The 27,292-nt window shown below is 49.2% G+C and overlaps 1 protein-coding gene across 3 annotated transcripts in view; it reads right to left on the minus strand.

Moving 5' to 3' along the window:
• SFXN5 (sideroflexin 5) overlaps positions 1-27,292 on the minus strand; it is a 96,112-nt gene that overhangs the window by 25,629 nt on the left and 43,191 nt on the right. For all 3 annotated transcript variants that reach the window (XM_066997048.1, XM_048081560.2, XM_066997049.1), the window contains 5 exons: positions 25,996-26,052; positions 25,038-25,103; positions 13,812-13,902; positions 9,419-9,534; positions 7,319-7,404 (listed from right to left, as the gene is read on the minus strand). In XM_066997048.1, the coding sequence (XP_066853149.1) occupies positions 7,319-7,404; positions 9,419-9,534; positions 13,812-13,902; positions 25,038-25,103; positions 25,996-26,052 (416 nt within the window). The remainder of the gene's footprint in view (positions 1-7,318; positions 7,405-9,418; positions 9,535-13,811; positions 13,903-25,037; positions 25,104-25,995; positions 26,053-27,292) is intronic.

Raw genomic sequence — 27,292 nt, forward strand, 5'->3', positions numbered from 1 at the left:
CAGGTGCATCTCCCTGCGCAGCCTGTGCCTGCAGCCCATGCAAGAAACCAGATTACTGCAGGCTGCAGGCACGCACCTGATGAATTCTAACGGAGCAGCTGATGTGTGGGAACTTGTTACCCTGCCGTAGGTTGTCTGTGTGCCTGAACATTCAGACTCCGTGCCCTTTGCTAGCAGTGCTTGCTGAAAGCTGTCTTCATTGCAAAAAGGCTTGGGGAAAGTGGGGAAGGAAAACAAGATCTGGAGACGTAACTCCTCCGATATCTCAACTGCTCCCTAATAAGCTAACGAGACAGAATTGATCCTATTGATTTCTGAAAGCCAGGCTTCTCTTCTTCAGTACTTGGCTACTTTGCTTTGCACAGAACATGGTCTAAATTAAGACTCCTGCTGAAGTCCACAAGTGTTTGTGTGAGCCAGGGAAGTACCTGCTCCCTACCTTGCTCCATGCTCTACCTGCATTCACCAGCTACGGTTCTGTAAATGAGACATTTGGGAATTGCCAGCGATGAGTTGTGATAACGAGTCCCTGGGACGCAGACGGACAACTGCTGGAAGTGATTTATTCTTCTGCTAAAGCTGCCGTGATCCACGAGAGCCCTCACTGAGAAAATCCAAAGACCAGCCTCCTCCAAGCCTCCCTGGAGCACGGTTTAGAAGCAAGACATCACTGCTTGTACCACCCTGACACCTCAGTTTGGAAGCTGCACCCTCTTTAATTACTGCCCTGTTGGGGACCTTATAATCACCCAAGTAAAAACTCAACCAATTTAAAGTGATCCCCGGCACAGCCCCCAGGTGGGATTTCCAAAAGTGCCTCAGACCCAGGCCAGTTCAAATTACAATGGCTAACCTCCTAATTAAGAAGAGTTATGGCTTGATTTAAAAAGGAGAGGGGACTAATTAACACATGTAGTGTAATGTCTTAATTGGGATTCGGATTCTAAAATTTGCGTAGTTCAGAATAAATGACTCATAATTAGTTGAGAGGTCACTTTTCTTCCGTCCCTAGGATCGTTGCTCTCGACACAGATCTCAGAAGAATATTCAGCTAAATATTGCTTGCTGCATTTTGGTAGCTGCCAAATGCGATCAGAGCCCCTCTGTTCAACCTTCCCCCCTGGAAGTGAATGATGAGATGTTTCCCGGTGGTTTCATTGCAGAGTATTATAGCAGATTAAGAATCAATAAAATTAATACTCATCTGTTGAGGGAATTAGTTTACTGCATTGTCCTGTGTGCTCTGCCTAGATCATGAAGGTCTGGACCTTTAGATGCTCCTGACAGCCCAGCTTTGCCCCTGGCATCCCCTTTAGCAGATCGCTATATTCACAAGAGTGAATATTATATATATTCACAAGAACGAATATTACCTTAATGGTGCAAAAGCACATGAAGCTGTTCTTGGACAAGACCAGCAGCTTTATGTGCTGCCCTGTACACGGGACAGGGTTGGCAAGGCTCTGGTTCAAACCTTGGCACTCGGATTAAACTCCAAGAGACTGAAGTCTGCACCAAGAGAAGGTGTCATGCTGGAAATCTGCAGAGACACAGTAATATGATCTATTGTTCCTGCTTCAGAAGCCAATTTGTTTATGCATTTGCCTTTGGATGAAAAAAGAAGGTCTATTTTTGCGATACGTTCCTCCACGCCTCTCTCTTCTTCTTTTTTTAAAAGATTTGTTTCTTTAGCCCCCTTCAGAGCCCCCTGACGCTTCTTCTTTCTGCAATTTGCTTCCGTAAAATTTGCCTGGTGGACAGAAAAAAGGCAGCAACGTACCGGGGAGCTTCTGGCTTAATAATTCCAGGTAGCACTTAGTGTGAACGGATGTACCTAAACCAGCGAGCCCTCACGGGTAACTTCAATATGCATGAGCGTGCGTGTACGTAGGTACAGACACAGACACACGCATACTTGTACAGACAGTACATCTGCTCCGCAAAGACAGTGTGTTGTAGCTCTTGTAAATACACCTTCATTCAACTTTCATCACATTGTTCATTAGTGGTTTAAATTTTGCATAATTTGGCAGCTGCCTCCGGCGTTTTTCAAGAGGTACTGTAATTTATTCCATATGGAAGTCAGTCGCTGTACTAAAAAGGAGTTATCAGGTTCAGTGAACCAGAGCTGTATTTGTCTAGAAGGAGGTGTCAGATGCTAAACTAAATATGACAGGAGTTAACCAAAGTCTCCCAGCTGACAGATTCTGTGGGGTTTCTGTAGTGTTTGGTATAAACAGGTTCAGAGCTAATGCATACACTGCAAGACGTCGAGGATGCCAGTGGGGTAAGAAAAGCACGGGAGGCTGAGGCTCTGGGTATCCCGAGGCACCCAGGCTCCTCGGAGCCCAGGGCTCTGCGACCCGTCTGACACAACCACAAAATTTGGGGTGACCATCCCAGCCCAGACGGTGCACCCCAAATCCCTGTTGTGCTCAGAACTTGCCGGAGCCAGCACCGTGCCACGTCTTGCTTCAGAGAGACCTTTGCTGCTCTCTGCAGAGGGTGTTTGAGCTTTTCTCACTCATTTGGGGTCGTTTCAGGAAAGCTGGGCTCCTCTAACAGCCCGCGGCTCTGTCTGCCACTCCGTCTGGCCGGGCCACCAGGGCTTTGTCCACGCTCAAGAGCATCTCCTGCTCCGGCTCCGGCCTCAGAGCCTGCTCCAGGGGACACAGCAGATGCAAAGGGAGCGATGTTGGGGGATTTTTCTGCCTGATTGACATAATTAAAGGAGCAGTTTCAATGTTTACTTTGGAAACAGCCACGGCAGTTTAAGGTGTCACTGCTGGCAGCTGTTTGGTTCAAACAAACTTCACCGAGGGTTTAGCTGGATGGAGAGACTTTGCACTTGAGGAGGAAGAAGAGCACCTGCAGGAATCGTTCTGCAAGCAGATCTAAAGGGCAATATCTCCAGCAAAAGGCCACGAGCACAAGGTCCAGGAGGATCTCCTACCTCGCTCTCATTTCTGCAGTGAAAATCATGGTTTAAGGCTAAGAAAGCCACCACCGCAGAGCCATGGTCTGATTACTGAGTATCCTTAAAGACAATCCATTGCTCACACTTTAGTCTGGCTTAGCGATGCCTGAGCAGCTCTGCAAGTTGATCCAGCCTGAGAACATCCTGATTTGATGAGATTTACAGGAAAACAGCCCTGACAGCTGCCGTGTGAGGATGCTGCTATGCTGTGCTGCTAGCAGCTCTGCGAGCCTCAAGATCAGGGTGATGTGGTGGTGAAGGAGGTGTAGAAGTGTTCCTCTTTCAGGGACACAACTCTTCTGCTCCCTGCTTTTCTCAGCTCCTGCCCAGTCCCAACAGTTCCAGCTTTATCTCCCCTCCATAAGCTCTGCACAGCAGCTCTGGGGACTTTTCCTGTCTAGCCTGACATACGTGAGCTCCTGGAGCCCGTCCTCAGGCCATCTTCTGTGCTTCAGACCCTTTGAGGTTGCCTGTACTGCGAGGTAGAGGAGAGGCTTTAGGATAAGGAGATAAGGAAGAGAAGGACTCATGTTCTTCTACCTCCACTGCCTCAAAGTGTCCATGGCAGACATTGCTGGTGAGCTGAGCTGCAGTCTGCCTGTCCATCACTTGTCCAGAGCATGCGAACCAAATAACACCGAATTTCAGTTTTCCCACCAAAGAGATCAGGGGAACCCAAGGCTGGACGTACACAGATCTGGATGCTCTACACACTGACCGTCTGCGTGGTGGGCTCCAGTTCTGCAGGGAGTCAGAAACCTGACAAAGACTACAGGAGAAGCCTTGGATGATGGCTCTGTAACTGGTCCTTTCTGGGAGAAAGCCGTGCAGGTTCTCAAATTCCATCACATAAAAGGATTCACAGAAGTGTATGAATAAAGAAAAATGTTTGAAGTGCACGAAATCCAACTTAACGCATTAGATGCAGTTGTCCTCACATCTCTGTGACACAGGGGTACTAACGAAGTTTTCCTTTCTGATCTGAAGTCAGCTGACTTGAGATCCCACAGATGACTCTTCTCCATCTTACAGACAATACGAAACCAATATTTTTCCGTATTAAAGTTGCCAGCTCGGATATTATTTATAAAACTTAAATGAGAATACATCTGCACAAAATAACTGACACCGTGTTCCCCGCATGGCATATGTAGTCTCAAAATAAACATTGATTCTATATGTTAGCTGCCTCAACAGAGCGTCCAAGCAGCAGGAAATGCATGAAACATGGGGAAAGAATGGAGCGCTGCGGCGCTCGGCAGTGGGAGGTAACATTGAATTACTTGGAGAGCAGAGAAGGCGGCCCCGGGAGTTAAAATACACAGCAGGCAAAGAGATGAGAGAAGCCAAGAGAGCTGAAAAAAATGGCACAAGAGACGAGAGAGGCAGCTGGGGGAGTTAAAACATGCAGATGGAGAGATGGCTGAGAGAGAGGAAAGACCTGGATCCAAGTGGAAAGACGACGACCAGGAACTGGCCACTTAAAATAAACTTTCTGAACGCCGAGACACAAAGGAGGGAGTAGGTTTGGATTCAAAAAACGCTGCTGGGAGAACGCGGCTTGCTCCTGGGGTGGTGCGACTCCCAGGCAGCTGCAGCACGGTCACTCTTGTTGTTCTCATTTACGGACACCGCAAGGGCTTCTGTAAATAAACTGATAATACATGCCTGGATGTGACTGCCAATATAAAGTCTAACTAAAGTTTTATTGCATTAAAAAAGTTAAACTTTTCACCAAATACTCCATTTTTTTCCCAACATGAGGTTTCACTTCTGTCCGTGTCCTTTATTTAAGAAGATCTGAGAGAACACCTGGACTGCAAACCCCTCGGATATGGGAAGGGATGTCTTCCGTGCCAGGTGGATGCTTTCACATCCCACAACCTCTGCATGGCCAAACCACACCCCAATCCCTATCCCTGTTGTTTCTCACTCAGACTTCCAGGAATCCGAAGACATATAAAGGGAAATAAAACTGTAGCCACGAAGCTCTACGCAGAATTTAGGCAAAATCAGTGCCCATACATCTTATATCATTCAGGGGTGGTGAGAAGGAAACCATTCTCTTGCAAACCTGGATGAAATCCATCAGATAAAACGATGACTTTTTGAAGAGAACCTCATGTATGTCCACACTTGCTTGACAGATAGTCTCAGTTTCAGTAAGTCTTGCCTGGAGCACGGGTGCATGGAGTAACCCACATGGTATCAGTGCAGGAGGTGACGATGCCCAAGTGCAAAGCACGTCTTGCTGTTAGTTTTATTTAAGGTTGTGGTCCACAATGGTCCTCAGTGTCTCCTGTTGTAGAAGATCATTCTTTGACCAGGTTTCTATGAAACTTTGAGGCTTTGCACATAAAGATTTTGTCTGTTCATGATAAATGGAATAGCAGAGATCCTCTGAATGGCAGGGATAGAAGTTTGTCCTCTGGGGTGATCCTGCCTGGATGAGCTGGTCACCAAGGCACAGGCGGACAGGAACAAGTGACCGCGCTAAGTCAGCAGGAACAGCCGCAGCCACCTTGGTGCAAAGCCTCAGGGCTACAGAAAGACGACGAGGAAGAGCCCTGCGGCAAGAATACCACAAATCCGCAATATTTCTTAAGTGTCTGGCATGTGGACAGATGAAAACAGGAGCCCTTTAGGCTGACAACGGCAAAGCGGTTTTGATGGGATTATAAAGGTTGGAATCAGGCATCAAACACTGCACAAAATCATCAGGGCTGGAATCTACGCCCGGTCCTTGTGGGTCTCCAGCAGCCACCTCCAGCCAGTGGCTGGCAGCAAGTGCTACCAAGACTGTGCCCTGCTGCAGGGAGCCACCATGGTCCCTTGGAAAAAAGAGGAAAAAAGAGAAAAAAAAACAGAACGTGATGGCCAGCAAGGGCTGAAAACTCACTTCAGAGTTCCCAAAACAGCGTTTGTTGCTATATTTCTCCCCACACCCAGGTCATGGGAAGAAGTGATCCTGGTGTGAGCCTCTGAGTGCTGTAGGGGTTCAGACAATAAATATCTTTTAAAATTTGGGTGCTAAAAATCAAGCTCAGGATTTACAGAAGCAGACCCAGCCTTCCGTTAAGGAGAGAAAATTGCCCAGGGGTGTTTCTACAAGGGCACACAAGGCTTACCAAAGCTATGGGTCAATCCCTAATCGTGCTAATTGCTATTTACTTTGTCAGTGGAGTGCTTTAGAGCAGCCATTATCAACAAATTTGTTTAAAGAGTGCTTCCAGCTTGGCTGTCCGGACAAAGGCAGCAAGCCCTTTAGCACCCCCATCTTTCAATGCACTAATCAGTCTCCAAAGGAAGGCAAGGTGATCCCCACCCCAGCACGGGCCATTCACACTGCCTGAGCCTCCGTGGGATGGGATGGGACGGGCAGGCAGCTGTTAGCAGGCAGATCCTGAGGAGGAGCCCCAAAGGACCCAAGAGCTAGGCTCCAAACATCTCTGAGCAGAATTAAATGCAGACGTGTTGGGAAGCAAGGTGGGGAGAACATCCAAGGGACGGGGCAGGTCGTTGGGGTTTTTTGTTAGTAAGAAATGTGAGGGATGGTTAGACCTGAAATAATAACCCTACCCACTCTCCTAGCATCGGTGCTCCGTGGCGACATCTAGCAGGAGAGATTCCGTCTTAAACAGGGATGGAAAGCAAATTTCTGCGGAAAGCTGTGATGGTTTGTGCTCTGCCTGTCTGCTTTGGCAGCACAGGGGCACAGCCTGGAGTTAGCCAGGGCTGGAGACAGGCAGGAAGGAGAGAAACCCAGCAGAGGTCCTGTGGTCATGAATGAAATGGCGGTGAATAGAAACCTCGTATTTGCAGTCCCCCACAACGTGAGATGAAGGAAGAAGCTTGATCAAAGATGGGTTTAAAACAAGCTAAATGAAGTCTTTTTACCCTGCCATGCCTAAGGGGTTATTGCAAGAGAGCAGAAATGAGTTCAGCCAGGGCAGACTGTGGCGAGGACACAGCACTTGGTCCCCAGCACTGCCTGAGCACCTTTCCTCTGACCCCATGTGGCAGCTCCAGTGTTTGCTGCACGCAGGACCGAGAACTTCTGAACACTTTTCCACTGAATTCAGAGAGTTTGGGCTCACGCTGACCCACAAAACACAGTTATGCAAACTGCTGGAGGCTCAGAAAGATGATTTAAAATAACCACATCAATGTAACACTTTACCAGCCTACAATGGCCAAAAATGCTGGAACATGAAAACATGAATAAGCCAAAAAATGTCTTTGATGAACAAATTCTAAGAAATACCACATTATAATACCTACTGAGGATCTTTCCCTCCTTCCCCTTGAAAAGTACCCCCCTTCAGAGTACCCACCACTTACTTTTCCAGTATGGACATAATAATTGGAGGTAGAACCAGTATAGGCATTGGCAGGACCACTCTAGTCAGGGCCGTTTCTAGCAGTGCCTGGAAAGGAAAAACAATCAAACAGACCCAAGACATTTAAAACAAATCCCAGGAGGTACCTGCGCTGCACAATCAATGCATGGGAATGGTTTGGCTGGCCTTTCTTGGTTGCATATGTGAACAGATGTATCAACACCCATTTTCAACTTTGCTGTCAGCTCTTTGCACAGAACTGATTTTTGCTCTGTTGCTACAAACGATGGGTGGTTATAAATCCAGTGGAATAAACAGAGAGAGGAATGCAGGGAGCAGGGCCGTGCACCTAACAGCTTCTTTGATGTTACTTTGTGTGACCAAAAGTGCTCGGCCACCCTGTCGTATTTCCACACAAACATCTTGGTGCTGCCTGGCAGATGCCGCGAGGAGAAATATCTCAGCACAGGTTAAGCAGCAGCCTCAATCCTTTCTCCTTTAACTGAGTGTCAATTTCAGTGAAGTACCTTAGTGTTTGATCTGAGACTAGTTTCTGTACTTTAACCTGCAGTGGTTTACTGAAAAGCACTGCAACAAGCAGGGCTCCTTTTTGCAGTAGGATGTCCAACTGCAGAGCTATCGTCGTCCCTCCATGGGTGCTTTTTCCCTAGCAAGATTCACCAGGAAGCACCAAACAGAACAGCTTGGCAGCGTGATACATATAAATCACCAAAACATCATCATCAGTGCTCTAGGAAGGTGTATAAACGTCACTGTGCCTTCCTCACCTACCTCTTCCAACCACTTTTGGCAGCATCCACTTGGGATGCCCTAAGCACCGTGCCCATGGGTGGGGCTTTGCCAGACTTAGGCAAAGGTTACCGCGGGTTTGGGATGGGAACGCTGAAATTTACACATCCGACCAGGCTTGGGAGCACTCAGTCCTCCTAAAGTGGGAGGAGGTTTCAGAGAGGCGCAGATGTAACGCCAAGGATCTGCCAAATTTTACACTACAGAACCCAGCACTGTGCTATTCAGGAAGATGCATCAGGACAAGATGGCATCTGAGCAGAAGTCCTCAGAAGTCTGATGCCGAAACTCCACTTAAACCAGTACCTTCAGTTTTAATACTTCTGTTCCATGTTGTCTGTCTTCCCCTAGACCATTAGGACAGAGAGGGGAAGCAGGGTCTTGAAGCCAGTAATGTTAAGTGAGGAAAACTGGCTCAAACAAGTATCTCTGAGCCCTTCAACAGATTGTTTTAAGCTCCCTGTTAAACATCAATATGGAGCAATATTAGAGATCTCCCATTTCTCGCTGAAGACTGTAAATCTGTACATTAATTGCTGTCTATGAAGTGCCTTAAGAGCCTTGGACAGAAGGAGCGAGAGAAATGCCAAGCATTATATTATTAACTCCTCTGCCTGGGCGTGTGCTTCTGTACATGCTTTACATTTCAGATTAAAGCCCACTTGGAAACAACATGCCTCAGACAATCAGATGATGCTCAGAAGACAAAACTATGTAAGAAGGGAAGAAAGGGGAATAATTGCAAGCAGATGGCAGAGCGTAGAAGGTTACAGGGGAAAACAAACCAGGTGTTAGCACGAGGATAAAAACATCTGGCTACCCTCACAGAGCTTGGGTTGGCAGTTGTTAATGAAGCATTAACATGGCAAGGGTTAAAAAGCTCCTCAGCTCGAAAATGAAGTCTTCCTCATTTAGAAAAAGGTGTAAGTTATCTTTGCTTCGTATTCAACATGAACTGCTTACAAGTTTCCACAAAGAAATCCTAAGGCTGTGAATGCATCGGGGTGGTCCAGGATCTTCCCGATGTCAGCCCGCTCCCTTTCAAACCATTACACCAGGCACTGGGTGTGCCATGCTCATGTCCACCAGCACGCCCACTTCTGTGGCTACCCTACCGCACGTGTGGCTACAAAGAGGCATTAAGTTCTGCAGCGTAATTCTTCATGCATGATAAATACAGGTCATCTATTTCCAGCTCTTTCAGGTCATCAGCTGTGGGAGCTGCTGAGCCTGAAGGCGAGCTGTGTACGTGCTCGTGTAAGCGTTCACCAGGTGCACCACAAGTACATACGTGTTTTGCAGCGATTCTGGAAGACCCGACGATGTTTCCGTTATTGTCCAGGACATCAATTCCTTCTTCCAGCTCCGTGTGCCTCATCAGGACAACATTGCAGATATTGGCACTAGCTGAGGATGAGAAAAGCATGATGATTAGCACTGCAGCCCTGGTCAATACCAAATGGCAAGCTTCTGTTCTCCACGACATCCCTTCAGCTTTGATTTCATCAGCCTGCCAAGAAGTTTCTTAAAGTCAAGGACTCACTCTGGTACTGAGAGTGAAATGTGATTCTGAAGTGTGAATAATAATCAAGATCGTTTCCTTTTATTCGCCACCATCAGAAACACATTGACACAAAGAAATAGCAGAATTTCTACACCTCCTGTTTTGACCTACGAGGCCAAACCAGGTCCTTGCAGTGGGCCACCAGCCGGCACCGCTGGCTGACAGCTGCCTCATCTCATCTCAGAGCTCACAGCTGGGTTTGAGTCCTCTTACTACGCCAGCAGACAAGCTCTTCTGAAATAATGAATTTTGGCAGGTGTGAGGGAAATACAAGGCAAGGGATTCCACCGAGCTACGAAGGACAGCTTAGGTCCGAGCCCTCAGGAGGGCAGAAGTTTCCTTTGAACCAAAGGAGACAAGGTTGGGTCGCTGTCATGGACACGTAACCTGTTAAGAGTGGTTCTGCTGACTATTTGCATTTCTTCCATGTTCTAGGGGGAAAGTGGCCCTGTGGACATGCTCTGCAGAGCTGGAGCTGTGGTTGTTTGCTTAATGACGCTTTTCCTAGCAGGGACGAAAGCCCCGTGCAGGCTGGCCAAGCTCACTTCAGCTGCTGTAACTCCTCGAGGCGAGGGCAGCCCAGCCCGACCCTAGTGATGCTCCCAGGGGGGCACCGGCTGACTCCCCCTGCGGCCTCCCCGATTCCCCCTGCCCTGCCGTCTGCCGTGCACGGGCTCTGAGGACTCCCAACGGGCACCTCAGGGCCGACGCAGTTCAGTCACCTGGCGGAAAAAGGGGATAATTCCTCTCTGGGAGGGGTGGAAGGACATCGCCGCCTCTTTTGGTGCCATCGAGCCGGCTGCTGAGAAATCACAACCCCGCACCTGGGGCTCAGGTGGGGACGGGTCTGGTTCCCATCCCCAAAAATCTCCCTTTGCCCAGCTTTCTGCACTGGTGCCTTCTCAGAATCACCCCAAATCCTGCTCCTAGAGCGACGTGTGGGGCTTGTGCTTCACAAACATCCTTCCCCAGGAGCAGCTCTCCTCCGGGGTCCCCGCAGAGGTCTCCAAGTCCCTGCAGGGAATTCTTAAACTTTTCCAAAGAAGAGCTGCTAATTCCTGCAAAACTTTTGTTTCTGATAAAAACTGGCATTTTCCAGCAACCCCCCCCCCCCCACACGTTTTGTTTTTCCACCCAGAACTACTGCAAGCCCACTGTTGCTGCGGTACCGCTGCTTCCAAAAATGTGTTTCTGTGCTGCTTGACGGGTTAATATTCGCTAATTAATCTCAATTCATGTCATATAACAAATGTCTAATTTTTTTGCGGGTGGTGGGTGGGTGAGCCCTATATGAATGCAGCTCCCTGCAATCAAGGATGATTTGTGGTGACAAATGCTCCTTACACTCCAGAATAAGAGGAACATACACACACGCACACTCTGTCTCCCTCTTTAATATTCTAACTACTGGACCACTCTCCCCATCTATCAAACTCCCTGTGCTACCAGCCCTTCAGCTCGCTAACCCGTGATAAAAAAAAACAAAACAAGCATTTCATTTAAGCAAGTTTAGTCCCTTTTTTCCCTTTTTTTTTTTTAACACTCCCATGCCCCGGACTTGTAGCTGGCAGCCAAAACATGCCAGCGGCGATGCTCTGTGCTGCACAGGCTGTGAGGCTCGGGGTGAGGTTTCCAGACCCGAAGCTCACCGGTCACCAAAATGTGTCCCTGAGTCTTTGCATCCTACTGGGGCTTCCTTGGCCAGATCCCAAACTCAAGACCTGATTCCAGCGTATTTGCTTGAGAAAATACAGCAGAAATACCGCAAATACCTCAGAAATACTGCAGGCTGCAGGTAAACTTCGGCTTTCTGAAGGCGTCAAATGCAAAGGGAAATGGGAAATGCATAAATACAGGCATAGACAATTTGATTTTCAGAATTTGGAAAAAAAAATGGTACCACAGCACAGAAACTGCTCTTGTGAAAACACTTATTTGAAACTGGATTTGGGTACAAAGCAATCCACCGCTGAGCTCTCTCTGTACATATTTCTAAACCAAATGGGTGCTCGCCACACGGTAAATATGCCCATGTACATATTTACAAAATTCACAAATTTAACCCCATTTACAACAGAACAAAACCAAAAAATAACCAAACCACGGAAATGTTTCCTGGGAGAAGAAAACCGTCCCCCTCCTCACCTCCCTTCCCTCCAAGGGGCATCGTTCCACCAGCGGTAACCTCCTCTGGAGCAGGCCTGGGAAGCAACTTTTGGGGTTTTGGGTACGTGGCTCTCTTATATCCTTTTTGATGCCCTTTGCCACCTAGACTTCTGAAAACGGCTCCAGCCCCTTCTTGCTCAGCCCTGGGAGCAGCCAGGCTCCAGAACACACCACCACTACGCCCCTTCCTGGTGAAATTCCTGCAGATTTGGCCCCTGCACCAAAAACCCTCCCGGTGAAGAGATGATGCTGGGGTGGCTGACACCGAGCACGGAGCCTTTTGTGCCAACCCTTTTGTGCCAAGCCAGCTGCACACGCGGAGCTTTGGCCGCCTCCACAGGCTGCCCCGTGTGCAGGTTCGTTAAATACGTCCTGCAGGCAGCATTTCTGCTCGGTTTGCTGGGTGAAGACAACAGTTTCAGGGCCCCGAGGAGATGGACACGCTGCCGAGAGCATCTCAGCCCGGGTCAGTGGGATGGGGAGAGGGAGGAAAGAAGATGCGAGGGGAACCTGCTCAGTCCTGTGCACGGTGGTGGAGCAAGAGGCTAGCACCAGCTTCCGGCTTTTCGCGTAGAAAATGTTAAATCCTGCCCTTCTGCTGAGGGCTGGCAGCTCAGAAGCAAGGGGAAGGCGCTTCTTAATTAAACAGTTTGTCCAGGTCTGCAAAGCAGCGACTTGCAGCTTTCAGAGCCGCAAAACAGCAATTAGTAGGAGGATTCCTGATGTCCTGGCACATAATGAAGCATGACAGTACACAAATAAAAGAAGAACGAGAGAATTAATTACAGGCTAAACAAATTAATTACGGGCCCTCAATCAACGCTGACGCAGGCGTAACCTCCTGCTCCCGACACCTTGGGACACAAACAGAAGAGCCCAGCAGCGAAGGCTTCCCGCATGCCTCTCTGACTCAAACCCAGCCTCCGAGCAGCCTCTCGGGGCCGGTGCTCAACTCTCGTGCCCTCCTGGCTCCAAAAAGCAAAAGGAAGCTGAAAAGCTCTGAAAATAGGCTCCGGGGAAGCAACAACAACATCCACAGATGCCCTACGTAAAAGCTGAGCGCTCAAAAATGCGACCGAGACCCTAATCCCCGTTGTCCCTGCTCTGCTCGAAGGGCAAGCAGCTGGTTTTCTAGTACAAAAAGAAGGAAAAAAAAAAAAAGCCCCAACAACCTGGGAACTGCAGGCAGGAGGGGCAGAGCAACGGGCTCTGTGCAAAAAAAGGAGCAGAAGGACCAGAGGAGGAGACTCGGTCATGCTTGGAAGAAGCTCTGAGAACGTGGACTGCAAAGGGAAAAGCTCGAAGGGAAGTTTTGGATTAAGGAGTTTGAAAAGGGACCCGCACCTGTGAGCAAAACCTTTGGCAACTCATTTCCTCCGTGCTTGGACAAAAATGTCTTTATGAAAAAAATCACAGGTATAGGTATAAAATAACCCTGACACCACTGAAGATTTCTTCACAATGAAGCCAACTCACAATTTGCTGAATGCTGCAGCCGCTGGATTTAGCAAAGCCTGAGTCCCCCCTGTGTCCCCAGACACTAGCAGTTTGCTGACAAACCACAGAACATTATTTTGTGCCCTAACAAGCCTGCAGCAGCCTCAATTCTCCATGTACATAGGTATTTTTTTTTTTTTTTTTTTTTTTAATCAGCAGCTCTTAGAAATCCGTGCATTCAGAGCAGGAGCATTTCACTCCATTTCTATCGGAAAAATAATTTTAAAAAAGCCCATGGTGGTTATTTCAGCTGCCTGGGAGTAGAAAGTGCAGCCGGACGGGGCTTCGCAAGCTGCCGCATCACCTCTGGGCTGAGTTTTCCTGCGGCCCCGTGGCTCAGCAGCATCCCGGCCGTCCCCACGGGGACACAGCGGAGAGGCAAGAGCCTGGGAGACGTTTCGGTGCTTTGTGTCGGCGTAGGGCGAGGTGAATACAGAGAAAAGGCAGGGTTTCTTACCGACAGCAGGGAATGGCACAAACCTCTGGATCAAGAGACGCGTGGCGGGGGTAAACTTGTTCGCTCTCTGAACCAGAACATTAAGGCCCACCTTTGAACAGAAAAAAAAAAAACACAGAGAAAGGGCATCATTTAGCTAGCAGGAACGGGACAGGTGCCACAGCTTGCAGCCAGCAGCAGCACCCTTCGCAGTGACACGCTGGGGTCTCTCTCCATGCTCCTTTTGAGGACTAAATCCCCGGTGCCACGGGTTTTTGCTGTGTTGGGCTCGACCCTTGATGAAATTGAAGCCATTTCCAGCCAAAAATCAGGCTACAAAACACTGCAACGCCCTTACAGGAATGCCCCTCACTGCGTTTTTACCCCTTCCACTAGCATTTTCCCAGCTGCTCCTTGCTGGCTTTCCCTTCTAGCACAAAATTACTGGGGCTGGGGGGTCCTAACCCCCAAAACACCAAACATCCCTGCTGGTGGGTGCTCCAACACAACTCATTCCTCCTTGTGGGGCCGTACAAACCCCTGCACCCCGCTCCAACGCAAGCATTTGGGCCATAACGGAGCTATTAAGAGGCAAGAGATGGTAGGCAGCTTATTGTAACCGCAGATCCTTTTTTTGTTGCCTCCTCCAGCACTTGAATAATGCAGATTTCTACGGTTTTGCCGGGATCTAAGGCATGGCAGACGTGCTGCAGGCAGTGCGGAGGAGACTCCCTGCCTTCGCAGCCGTGCCGTTGGGTATCGGCGGTAGTTGGAGAACCTCCACCAGCATTTGTTTCCAGCAGAAATGGGGTTATTAATTAAACCAACCCCAGAAATGGGGTCATTAACTAAACCAACCTATTCGCAAGGAACGGCTTCTGCCTTCAAATCACTCCCCCCCCCCCAATATTTATTCTTTCTCAGCCGAAAAACAAACACGCAAACGAAACCCAACGGCCCCCAAGTGTGGGAATTTTCGGCCGAAAATGGAAGTTGTTCGCAGTGCCTGGCCAAAACGTTTTCAGCCAAAAATGCAGCAAAATTAAAAAAAAAAAAAATCAGCCAAAGCCAAAAACCTGCCAGCAAATAGTGATTTGGGGGCTTTTTTTTTTTTTTTTTTAAAAAAAAAGCAAAGCATGGGAGAACATATTTTGCAAGCTGCTACATTATACATGCATCCGCAGCGCATCTCGTCTCTTTGTAGGCTGCGAGGAAGATGTGGAGAAGCACAACTGCTGGGCAAGCCCCGCATAAGCACAGCCCTGGTTTTCAACACCCATGGAGCATTTCCAGAACCCCACAAGGCCTTCACCAAGACCCCAAAGGGAACCCTTCCTCCTGTCCTTTGCCACGTCGGCTGATCCCAAGAGAGTGGCGTCCCCGCGGTGTTTCTTCTTATTCCCGGCACGAATAAGGGTTTTGTCTCCTTCTTCTTCCCACTCAAAACTGACCGAATGCTATTTTCTTACATTTTCCGAGTACTGGGACTCGCAGAATCTGAACGCTTCCAGACACCAGCCTAAAAAACGTGCCTGGAAAAGCAAAGCTACAACAGTTCTCAGCTGGCATCGCTGGTGCTGCCCCGTGGATTCGGGTATTTATAGCCCGGAGACAGCTAATCTGTGTAGATCGCAAATTTCGTTGGGTTTCCAGCCTCTGCTTGTAGGTTTGATGGAAGGATTCGAACGGGAAGTGGAAGAGCAGCAGCTCTGGAAACAGACAAGATGCAGCCGAGCCTGGGAGCTCCTCCACTTCCAGCAGCCACCCCGCTGCGAATATGAAATTAAACCTTGCTGCGGATTGAAACCCCGTCTCCCAAATCCCCAACACGAGGACTACATTTAGGAGACTAACGAGGCTCTGTTTTTAACAGTTTTGAAATGATTTTGGCCGACCCGTGGTCCCCTTCCTGCAGGTCACCGAGGGGATGGCAGCACCCCCAGGACAGCGCCCAGCCACGGGCGGGTGCCCCCCGATCCCAGCCCTCCACCAGCAACAGGCAGGGCTAAAGGGGTTTAATTCCCAGGGGCTGCCCAAAGAACACCGACTACGGAGTAAAATTCATCCCCGGAGCTGAGAAAACAGCCGCGGGAGGATTATTATCATCACGCTGCCTACAGCCTGAGTCACAGCTCCGGGATCCACCACGCTGGCGCTGCGCAGACACGTAACGGCGTCAGGTGGGATTCATCAGAGCAGACGTGGTGCCTCCAGATGGGCTCACTTTGCAGCCCAGCCCGGAGAAATGTGCCTTTTTCAGGGTGTTTATTCTCCTCCCAAGACAGACATTTACGTGTGCTCCCATGAAACACCCCCAGCGGTGCCCATTCAGCTCTGCTGACTATGAAAGGAGCCCAGGGACTGAGCTCGGATGAAGATATCTACGCTGGCGATGTCTAATTTCTGGCAAGACAATGCATTTTAAATAATGATTTCAGTGCAGAACTGCTTCAGGATATTCCCAGGCTGCAGCCTAGACTAGGGGACAGACCCAGCTCTTTTAAATGGCTTATTTTTTCTTTGTGGGGTTCTTCCAACAAAGCCTTTGCTCAATTTGGTTGATGGAGCATCCCGACAAGGTGGGGAAAGCTCGGTTTTGGGGCTGTGTTACAGCACGATTGCTGCTGAAATCCTGCTCCACAAAACCAGGGCTGCACGCTGCTGGTGCTGCTGAGTGTGTATTCATCACCCACCATTTCCCTTTCCTTTTCTTTTCCTTCCCGTCCTAAAAAGTTCTGACTTCATGCCCCCTAAGACGTGAATTTAAAAAGCATGGAAACCACACAACAACAACAAAAAAATCCCTTTTTATTCTGAAAATTAACTAAAAATTACCTTTTTTCCCCTCTACGACTATTAATATTTTTGAAGCCTGAGAAATGGGATTTGCAGGCCTAAGGCTGGCAACTACTGAGCCACTTGATAGAGATCCGACCCCCGTGCTCTTAAACCAGTTCCATGGTGGTAAATACATCAACTTGCAAAGTTCACTTGCAAAGAAGATATTTCACTTAATTTTGTCAATATTTATAAAATAGGAGGCCACAAACAAGGTAGATGCTGCTGGGCAGCTCTCCACACTCCACTCACCACGTTGGTTAGGTCTCTGTTGATTTAAGGGGTTCGACTTCCCCAGGTTTCAGCAGCTTTTGGGCAAACGGGAACACCACAGCACGAGCTGCTCCCAGCGACTTAGAGTCAATGGGGAAGGAGGGAATGGCTCTAAGGAAGCTTATCCTTCAGCCCCCAAATCACCAGATTGCTGAATTAAAACACCACAGCACTAATTGGATCTGATGAGCCCCATCCAGCTGAACTAAAGAAAAGAGCATTAGGAGAAGGAAGGAAAAAAATCATTCATTAGGGCTGAGAGGTGAAGATGGAGGCAGAGAGATGGGAAACTGGGCCGCTTCCCAACTGGAGCTTTACCAAGGCAAGGAGAACAGAATGGAGGAGCACAGGGAAGGGAAAGCAATAACGAACCGGGTGGAAAGAGAACGTGGAGAGGAGCAAGAGTAGGGAAGGAGGTAACGTTGGTCAGACCCAAAATGACGGCAGAAGGGCTAAGAGCAGCAGCCCCGCAGCTGGATGCTTTAATGGAAGAAAATGGCACGGTTTGGAGAAAGAGGTGAGAATACAGGAGAGGTTTGAGCAGAAGAGTGGATTAACAGGGGTAATGAGCGAAACTGGACGTGGCAGATGATGAGGAACAGAGAGGAGGACGGCAGGTCCCATGCCCAAGACCAGAATTTGGTTTAATGTGGGGTTTTCCATGCATCTGGGTCCTGTTCAGCAGCAAACAACGCAGCTGAGCCTCAGTAGGCCCGAGTGGGGCAGGAGGAAAAGGCATGGAGGAAAACAAAGGAGCCAAAGACACACCAGTGAGATGAAACAAGGGAGAAAATGCTGCCGAGGGGACCAACGTGCAGAGGGTGTGGAGAGGCCGGAGCCAGGCTCTGCTCAGCGGTGCCCAGGGCCAGGCCCGGAGGCCGTGGGCCCAGCGCGGAGCCCCGGCGGCTCCCCCTGCCCCTCAGGCAGCACTGCTGGGCCGGGCGGGTGCCGGAGCCCTGGCACAGGCTGCCCAGAGCTTGGGGGGCTCCTCCTGGGGGAGCTTCAGCAGCCGCCGGGACGTGGGGCTGGGCACCCTGCTGGGGGGGGCCCTGCGAACAAGAAGGCAGCCGGCGAGGACCCCGAGGCTGCTACAAACCCCTGAGCCCAGAGGCAGGGTGAAGGGCACCGGGTGCCCCCCAGCACACCCCATCCTACGGGTGTCTTTGTCCCCGCCACATCAAAGCAGCCTCAGTGGAGTGTGAGGCTCAAGGCTGAGCCGTGGGGAACAGCTACGGCAGCTCCAACAGCTTATGGGCTACATGTAGGAGCTGCTGAGGACCGCAAAAATCTCTTCTGGACCTCGTAGCCGTGAATCATGTGGGGAGGTGCAGCAAGGGGAGCTTCTGAGCACAGGTATCGACCGCATTGCTTCATTTCAAGAAGTTTAGGCGGCACACCAAAGTTTACCACCCACTCCTCCAACCGACTGCTCCCATAAAGCTTTGTCCCCAAGGGGGTCCCGGTCCTGCTCCCGTCCCGTGGCAGCCCCGGGCAGTGGGAGGCTCACAACCTGATTACGGGCATCACACCACAGCCGCAGGCTGTCAATGCAGCCGCGCCGCGCGGCTCACAAACAATTATCGGGAAGAGGGAGCTGGGATTAGAAAAATCCACAGGGGCGCCTTCACCTAGAGAGGAGAGTGAAAAACGGTGTGTGTGCGTGTGAGTTCAGTGCCGTGGGGAGGAGGGAGAGCGAGCGGCCAGCTACGGCGATGGCACGAGAGGGAGAGGGTGGACGGCTCTGGACCACTACGTGAGAGCTCATGGTCCCAGGCAGCGATGTGCAGAGGAGACTGAGCACCTCCTAGGTCCAGCGGGTGCTCCTGTCCTCCCTGAACGAGGACACGAAGTTAAGATGCTGTGTTTTTTTCTGCTCTTGAATTTTCCAAGTGCAACGAGCCAGCCTAACTCTAATTTATCTCATTACTGTCTTAGATTCTCCTCTAGGTTTGGATAAATGCCCTGTCCTCATGCATCACATAGCTTTACTTTTTTAAGGACAGAGCTGCAGTATTTAAATGTAATTTTTTTTATTATTCTCACTCCCTGGTGGCAGATTTTTAAACCTGCACGTTGAAGCACGCATATCCCCTGCGAACGGCATCCGCTACACTGCTCGCTGAGCCGCGGGAGTCGGGACCGCGAGGCCAGGCATTGCCAAAAGCTGGCTGCGACACAACCAGCACAATGCTGATATTATTTTACAGCTATAATCTTAGGCTCGAGCAGTCTTCACCTCTCAGCTTCCTCAGGAGAAGGTAAATAAATCTTCCTGCTGAAATCCTACGTGGTTGCAAGAATGTCTTAGGCTGTAAGGGGCGTTTCTAAGATAAAGCACATTTTGATTTTACAAGATGCTGACTTCTTCTGGGGCAGAAAAAAAGACAGCCTGGCTTGAAAATACCATTTTTGCCCATTTGTCTTGAAGCAAACTCTGCTTTAATCTCTCAGACACAAACTGGGCTTTGCTGATTAGACTCCTGCACTGTTGTGGGTTTTTTTGGTTGGTGGTGGTTTTTTTACAGCTAAATATAAACTTAGCAGATTTACATTTTGCGTAACCTCTGTGCTCAACCCGTTCTGACTGCAGCTGAGATTCCTGCACAAATTATAATGCATGAACCTCGTGAAACTAAATAAGAAATCTCCGGGACAAATGACCACGATTCAAGAAACCAGAAGCTACGCAGAAACCCTACAGAAACTACGAGAGGCCCCAGAAGCCGCATTTGCAGGAGTGACAAAAGCTGTTCAGAGCTCGCAGTGCACAGCAGCTCCACACATTCACCACCTCTGTTTTGTTTTTTTTTTTTTTGTGCAGATTTAGACGTGCAGCCCGGGCAGACAGCAGGGCATCCTCGTGCAGACACCTCTGCAGGAAGCTGCTGTTTCTTTTCCAAAAAGCGAGTTATATTTTCTTGGAAATAACATCACCAAGGCGTCTGTACAGGAGAAGGTTGCCCCAGGATGACCTACAAGACATCTGCAAGGAGAGGAGGGATTTCTTGCTGCAAGAGCAGGCCTTCAGTGGGCAGGTAGGCAGGAGCGGCTGGAAAGACAGACCTCCACCTTGGCTCAGCTCCTTGCAGCCTCAGGTTTGCTTAAGCCATCAGTTTTTTGCCCAAAGCCAAGCAGCACTCGCCCACTGCATTTCTACTGAGCCACTGCGGGGACACGAGGGGTGACACGCGGCCGGAGGGACACAACACCTCCAACTGCTGCAGCTGTTGGCTGGATGAAAGCACATCCAAACCCACAAACCAACATCATGAGGATCAGCTGTCCTAAAACCCATTTGTACAAAGCCCTACGCTACCAGTATTGCTTTTTTCCCCCTTGTGTTCTTCCAGGATACCTTCATGTTCCTCCAGGATACCACAAATCATGGGGGCAAACCCCTGTCCCTCCAGCCTGGAGGTACCCGAGCTCACACACGTGCTTGTGTTTCCCTTTTTATTGGGGGAGAACTGAGCCCCTCCTGGAATCTCTAGGCTGCCCTACCTAGGCAGCCCCAACAGATGTTTCCTGGTAAAGCTGCACACTTCTATATACATAGGACACGTTCTGCCTGCCTGCCAGGTTTTCTGGGGTCTAATCATGGCCCATCCTGTGGACAGGAGAGGACAGCGATGTACGTGGCACCTCCAGGGCACACGGAGTGGACAACAGATGGGCAACAAGCTGAGCAGCACCACACTGCTTACTGGGGGGCATCAGAAACGTGGCCAACAATACTGAGAGAAGAAAAACCCCTCGGAGGATCTGCACAGGGCTTTCAGCATCCGAAGGAGCAGGTTTTGGAGTCGGTCCTTCCATGTCCAAGACATGGAAATCAGTGGGAAAGCGAGAAACCCAGCGACTCACCACCACGGTCTCCTGGTCCCCAACCTGCAGCTCTCAGCACCAGTGACACCCCAGCGAGTGACACCTGCTCACAGCTCTTGGCCTGATCAGGTTTGATTTGCACGTGTTTAACTGCAGCTGCAAGAACCACGTCGGGCTGAAGTCAGACTTTAAGGCCCTAATGCCAAACAGCTGAGGCAGAAGCAAAAAGGATCGGCAACACAGGGGCAAATCAAGTTTGGATCAGAAGCTAAGAAACATAAAATATGCAAAAAGTTATCAACAGCACTAATAATAAAGATGGTTTTGATTAAGCAGCTTTTTTAACCTTTTAAAAGCTTGACAAAAGTAGCAGAGAGGGAGCGTGTGTGTGTGTGTGTGTCTCTCCCTGCTGGAAGGATTTTCTGTGTAATTACAAACCCTCTGATTAGTATAGTTCCTGGCGCTAGAATATTTGGGGAATAAAATTAAAATATTCTTGGTCTTTCTCAGTTCTTATTACTACTCTCTGCCTTTGCTTGCCTTCCTTGGGATAACCAGCTGGTATTAATTGTGCATCAGGAACAGCAGCCAGATATCAGAAACCAAGGCCTAATCCCAGGAATCCACTCAATTGTTAAAAAAAAAAAAACAACAATTACCACTCCATGTTCAGAAAAGCTGTAAATCTGGAACGATCAAAACAAAAGGCAGGAGGGAGGCTTGGCTATGGAGAGCACGATAAAAATAAACTCAAATCGCAGGAGGAGGAACACAGACCTAGGTTACCTAAGGGTAATCAGAAATCACAAACCATAGGGCATCCCAAAAGCACAGCGCTGAGACGCCAGGAGCGGTGAGCGCTGTCTGCAGAGGCGGTGCCTTCAGAAAACAGAGTGCAACTGCCACGTATGAAGAGCAAGGGGGTCAGAGGTGCAGGAAATCTGCTACATCGGCTCTTCCACCTCTTCACCTGCAGCCAATCTTAAGGTTACTCCTCCTGATGTCTTCTCTAACCTCCTTTCAGGTGATCGCTTCAGCTGATACCATACCGGAGAAGAAACACAACCCTGGCAGAGCTTTCTTTACCCAAAGCTGAACCGTGAACTGGGTTGGGAGTAGGTGGGGAAAAAAGGAGAAAAAAACATTGAAAAAAAGAAATACTGACAAATAGTGGAAAGGAATATTTAAAAAAGCACATTCGTTCCTCTAAACTCTCATCCCGAAGGACTGCAAACCAGGGGACCCAGACCTAGAGCTGGGTCCGTGCTGCTTCTCCGTGACAGCAACTTCCCCCCCTTCTCCCTGAAATGGGAAAATAATCAGGCTATTTGCAAAGATTCGCCGAGGCTTCTAGTTTAATTGCGAGAAGCGTAAAGCCAAAATCTGCTCTTCCCTCCACGTGAGGAAGCCGTTCATTTGTCCCTCGCTGTGGATGAAGCCACAGAGGGTTAAGCCGACGGGAGGCACGATCACAGCTCGACTGATCTGTCGCTCCACCAGCCTTTTCCCTGCGTCGCTTGCCAACTGCAAACATGGAAGGGGCTCGCTTTAATTAATACCGGGTCTCAGCAGACCACTGGAGGCAGTGGCACTTGTTTTCAGGTCATCTGGTCCTAATAGGCTCACACTGGGAGGTGATCTGTTGCTAACTGACAGCAGAGATCAGTTAATGAGGGCTGAGGCCTCAGAATCCAGGGTAATGAAACTTGGGGCTACCGCTAAATTATTTGTCATCGTCATTAAAAAAAAAAAAAAAAGAAAACTGCTTCAGGAGACGCTGGTTATTAATCCAGATATTTACAGCATAAAAATCACTCCCTGCCTGCAGGATTTTCTCTAGGCTGCTCTGTGTGGGGATTTGAGTACGCGATAGGGATCAGCAGGGCTCCTCTGCAGCAGCTCGTGCAGCGGTCGTGTCCCTAACAGCTCCTCTGCACCGGGACAGCGGGGTGGGCAGGCTTCACCTCGGCTTTGCAAGTGTCCATAGCGAGCACACCTGAAGTGCCAGAGCTTAATCCGACAGAAGCAGACCTCCTGCAAACATCAGGAAGCATCCATAAAACCTGCTGTCCCCTGCTGCCCCCCCGGCCACCTCAGCAGGTGTCGGGGGGGCTGCTGCCCCCTACGACAAAACCTCTGCCCCTCAGAGCTCCGAACAGCTGCTGCGCCACCGTGCCCGACACTCTGCACGCACAGGGCATCCCCGTGGCACTCCGGCTCGGCGTGCCCATCGTGGCGTGGTACCTACCACCGGCAGACTGACGAGCCACCCACACGCGTGTCACCGGTGGTGACAGCCACCCTGCAGTTACCGCAGGTCGCTGCTGGCTTGCAACGACTTCTTTTATCCCCAGCTCTTGGTTTTTTTCACACCGCTTCAGGGAATGGGCGTTTCTCCCACCACCACTGGCGGTCCCACAGAAGCCCCTTTGCAATGTGAACCTATCTTGCTGCTTCAGCTCCTCTGCAGGCAGCACAGGAGGGCCCAGAGATATCAGAAACCTGCATCGGCTGTCCCACCACGGCACAGTGGATTCCTTACCAAAGCCTGTCAGCTCCTCGGGGTGACAGAACTGCCAACATCACTTCTCCATTGTCTCCTGCCCTCTATCTGCTCCTGCTGCCAAAACGGAGAGGAGCATTAATGCCAACAAGGGGAAATTATCTGTTCTCATCCCTCTGCTGCAGCTGTGCTTGCTGGTGGCTGGTAGGCAGGTGGTGAGCAGCAGCAGCAGCACGGCAAGCTGGAGCGCTTTGCTTTACTCAGTTCACAAGGTGGAAAAAATTCTGAAGTAAGGACCAGAAGGGATAGCGACGCTCTCCTGTGCTACGCCAGGGAACAGCTCACAGAGAACTGCTGCTAACTGAAGCGCTGAGGGTGGTGCAGTGGGGACCTGGATGTCCCGGTATTTCAGCTGCAAAAGCACGGGGCTGGTGTGCACGCATCTACACGGGGTTACGAAGGGTGGGAGCTCACATCAACGCAAGGCTGGTCAACGCACACGGGGCTGGGTTAATTCTAGTAGGGGAGCAGAGCGGCAGCCAGTGAGAAAGCCAAGCCAGAAATATGGAAAGCTATTGGGAAGAAGTGTATCTGGGAAAGCTCCTGCCTCCGTAATTCTGCTATCGATCCCCAGCCTGCTCTAGAGAAGAAAAAGGGGAGACAGTTTTAAAGTAAAAGAGAATAGTTTTTTAATGGATGTAAGGAAGAAATTCTTTACTCCCCAACCCTGGCAGTGCCCAAGGCCAGGCTGGATGGGGCTGGGGGCAGCCTGGGCTGGGGGCAGGGGGCCCTGCCCATGGCAGGGGGCTGGGGGGGGGGCTCTGAGCTCCCTTCCAACCAACCCAAGCCACTCTATGGCTCTGTGACTATATGAACTGCACCTTGTAAAGAAATCTAAACAAGCCCATGCGGCCTCTTCCTCGGCGTGAGTTAGGGAACGTGGCTACAAACAGGGTGGGGAGCAGGCTGAGCGCTGACCCTTCCCATGGCTCAGTCTGTTTGGGAAAGAACGCCTGGAGAAGAGGGGAAAAAAAAAAAGCTTCCCATAGGATCTTTAATGTTCCAGCAGGAAAAACAACCATACATTTCAGAGGTTTATTTAAAAAGCCACCAAAGGAAAGAACTTGTTTAAGTTGCTCCTGAAAAACGCACCTGCCTCCTTGGGAATTAGCTGCCAAAGATGTGAACTTGTGCTCCTGGAGCATCACACCGCGATTCTGACGATTACGCCACCAGACCAAGATTTTAGCAAATTAATCATTTAAAATCGCCTCTATTGCAGATTACTTTAACTGTGACTTGAACACCAGGCTCCAGCTTGAACGCTGCCCGCAGGTAAAAGACGTCACTTGGAGCACTGCCTCTCCTTTAGACCAAGGTGCGGAGCCACCAGGGGACCACCTCCAAAAGCTCAGCACATCAGCTCTCACACTGCCACTCTGCAGCCTCAGGGTCACTCAGGGGCTGGCATTTTAACTTGGGCTAGGCTAATTCACCAGAACCTAATGCACACGTGGATAATTTGAGCCTCCCAGCAGTAAAGCCGCAGTGCTGAGACACAAGCGGAGCACAGTGCAGGACATGCTGGAAGCAATCCCTGGTAGAAGTCTCCTTCTGCTGAAAAGTTTGGGCATGCATGGACAGAGACATCTTATGGTTAAAATATTTTCTTGTTATTTGGACTGAATTATGTCAATTAAAACATAAACATGCTTGGCAATTCAAAGAAACATCTCACAGGCACTGCGGTACTACTGTAAGGGAGCAGTTATGAGTAGGGAAAGATACAGATATAAAGCGTTACCCACTGCTATTGAGACAGCACTTATGACAGCTCCCAAGTAGCCCTGGATGAACTTGGACGTCGGAGAAGGCTTTGGAAAGAAAAACAAAACATATTTTCAATAAACAAACTTCTGGTTATTAAAATACAACCAAGCTCCTTTTTTTTTTATCTTTTCTGTATTTGTTTTAAACCAGAGACAGGTTTAGTTTTGTCATATTGTTCGGTGACACATGGTCTGTCATCTAGCAGCGGCAAAACCAAGGAACATTCTGACCTCATGAGCAAGGTTAAAGGGAACGGAAAATTAATTGGCATCAGAAAATTATAATAGTAGCAGCTAAAAGAAAGTATGTGAATGAAATATAACAAATGGTAAAAAAAAAAAAAAAAGAATAATAAATTGGCATTCTAATCACTAGCGGTGAACCCCAAACTCTCCACATAAAATATTTGTCCTCAAAATGTTATCTCAATGAGTTGGATTCTTTCCATTTTAGCTCTCTGTCTTGATGTCCCACATCCCAACAAGAGATGATTGACACTAAAGTAATGGGAAGAAAGCAGGAAGGCCACCACCACGTCCGCGGCACCGTTCATGGGAGCACTGCTAGGAACATGTAGGAAGTCCTTACGACACAGAAGTGTGACCATGGCCCCTTCTGCTATCCAAACACCCAAATAGACATCATCTTCGTGTTCATTTACGTATCAAATTAAACCATTTCATACCAGTTAGACTATATACTGGTTCAGCACGAAGGCACTGAGCATCGCTCGTGAGCCTCGAGTGCTTTTGAGATCCTCCTGCCATTTACAGCTCAAGTTTAAAATGGAAGTGTATTCAGGAGAATGGGCAATCTATAAATTCGTCACAGTGCCTACTCCGCAGTTTCTATTAACAGCAAAGAGACAAGACTTATGTTTCCGTGTCAAAACAGAGCTAACGTGCAGCACGCGCTGCATATGTTGGGTCTCCTCACCTTTGTCGCGTTGCGGTTTGCATAGTTGACGCATGCATTGTGGCTCTGATTCAACCACTGAAGAGGAAACAAAAAGAGAAAGAGATAAATATAACTTCACAAAAATAAGATCTACGAACACAGGAGCGACATCTTCGTTTGGGCCTGCCTGTGACTTGCCACATCTTTTCAAAGGCTTGTGCACGCACCAATTCTGATGTGATGCCCTTCAAAGCGAGGCAGAAAAACCAACGCACGCAGTTTTCACCAGCTCTGCTCCCATACAGAAGCACGTGCACAAGCTCTGGTTCACGAAAGTAAACAACTAGATCTAAAAACAAATCTCAAGATCGTGTTATGGAGCAATTTAAAAGCTAACAGGCATAATCTTCACCTAAAACCTTGTGCAGTGTCAGCGTGGGGCTATGCGGGGAATGACTTTGACTTGAAACCCTTGCAGAAAATAGTGGAGGGGAAGCATGGATGCTCTCTGGCTCAGGAGTTTGATGCTTGTGATATTACTGATGCAAGAAAGAATACGAAATTCAAGGAAGGACTTCCAAAATATCACTCCGATTTGGGGCTAACTGGTTTGACACTGGGTCCAGCAGGCTACGAGCTGGAAGAGTTGAGACCCATCCATAAACCCAGTGCCTCAGGCACACTACGCTCACCGGCTGGCCTGCTGTGACCTCCCTCTCGAGTGGGCTTGTTTTGATTTTGTGTTGGAAATAATCTATTTAGTTTTAAAAGGGTCCCCCCTCCTTTTAAAGCTGAAGGCTTCCCCTGACCGCATTTGGACCAGCTGCACAGAGATGGGGGAGCAGGAGCTCCCAACTTGAGCCGCTTACAAGACACCTTGCAGTAGCTATCTCCAGATAGCCGATCTACCCAAAGTCAACTCTTTCCACCTTCAAAGCCCAAAGCCAGGGGAGGCAAATTGCCTTCCAGAAATACGAGCTTAGAGCTAAATACACCAAATCATAAGTTACTGGGATGTACCTATATATTCTCAGTTGTGCAGACTTTCTGACATCCTAGGCAGATCTAATTCTGCTTTGACACTTCTTAGCTGTGTAATTCTCTACTGTGAGTTACACTAGATCATAAAAACCAATTTGCAACTAAAAATGAAAATAACTTTTTTTTTTCAGTTAGTCCTGAAATATTACTTAATTGGGGTGTTTACTGTGGTTATAACTCACTTATGTGCACACTCCCTCCCCTTACTCTTAGTTACATCTCCCTTATGATGGCATAAATTGCTGGGCATGACAAAGCAGACCCAACACTTTGCTTACAGCCCACTCCAGACCTG

This window comes from Anser cygnoides, chromosome 4 (genome assembly GCF_040182565.1).
Source record: "Anser cygnoides isolate HZ-2024a breed goose chromosome 4, Taihu_goose_T2T_genome, whole genome shotgun sequence".
NCBI lineage: Eukaryota > Metazoa > Chordata > Aves > Anseriformes > Anatidae > Anser > Anser cygnoides.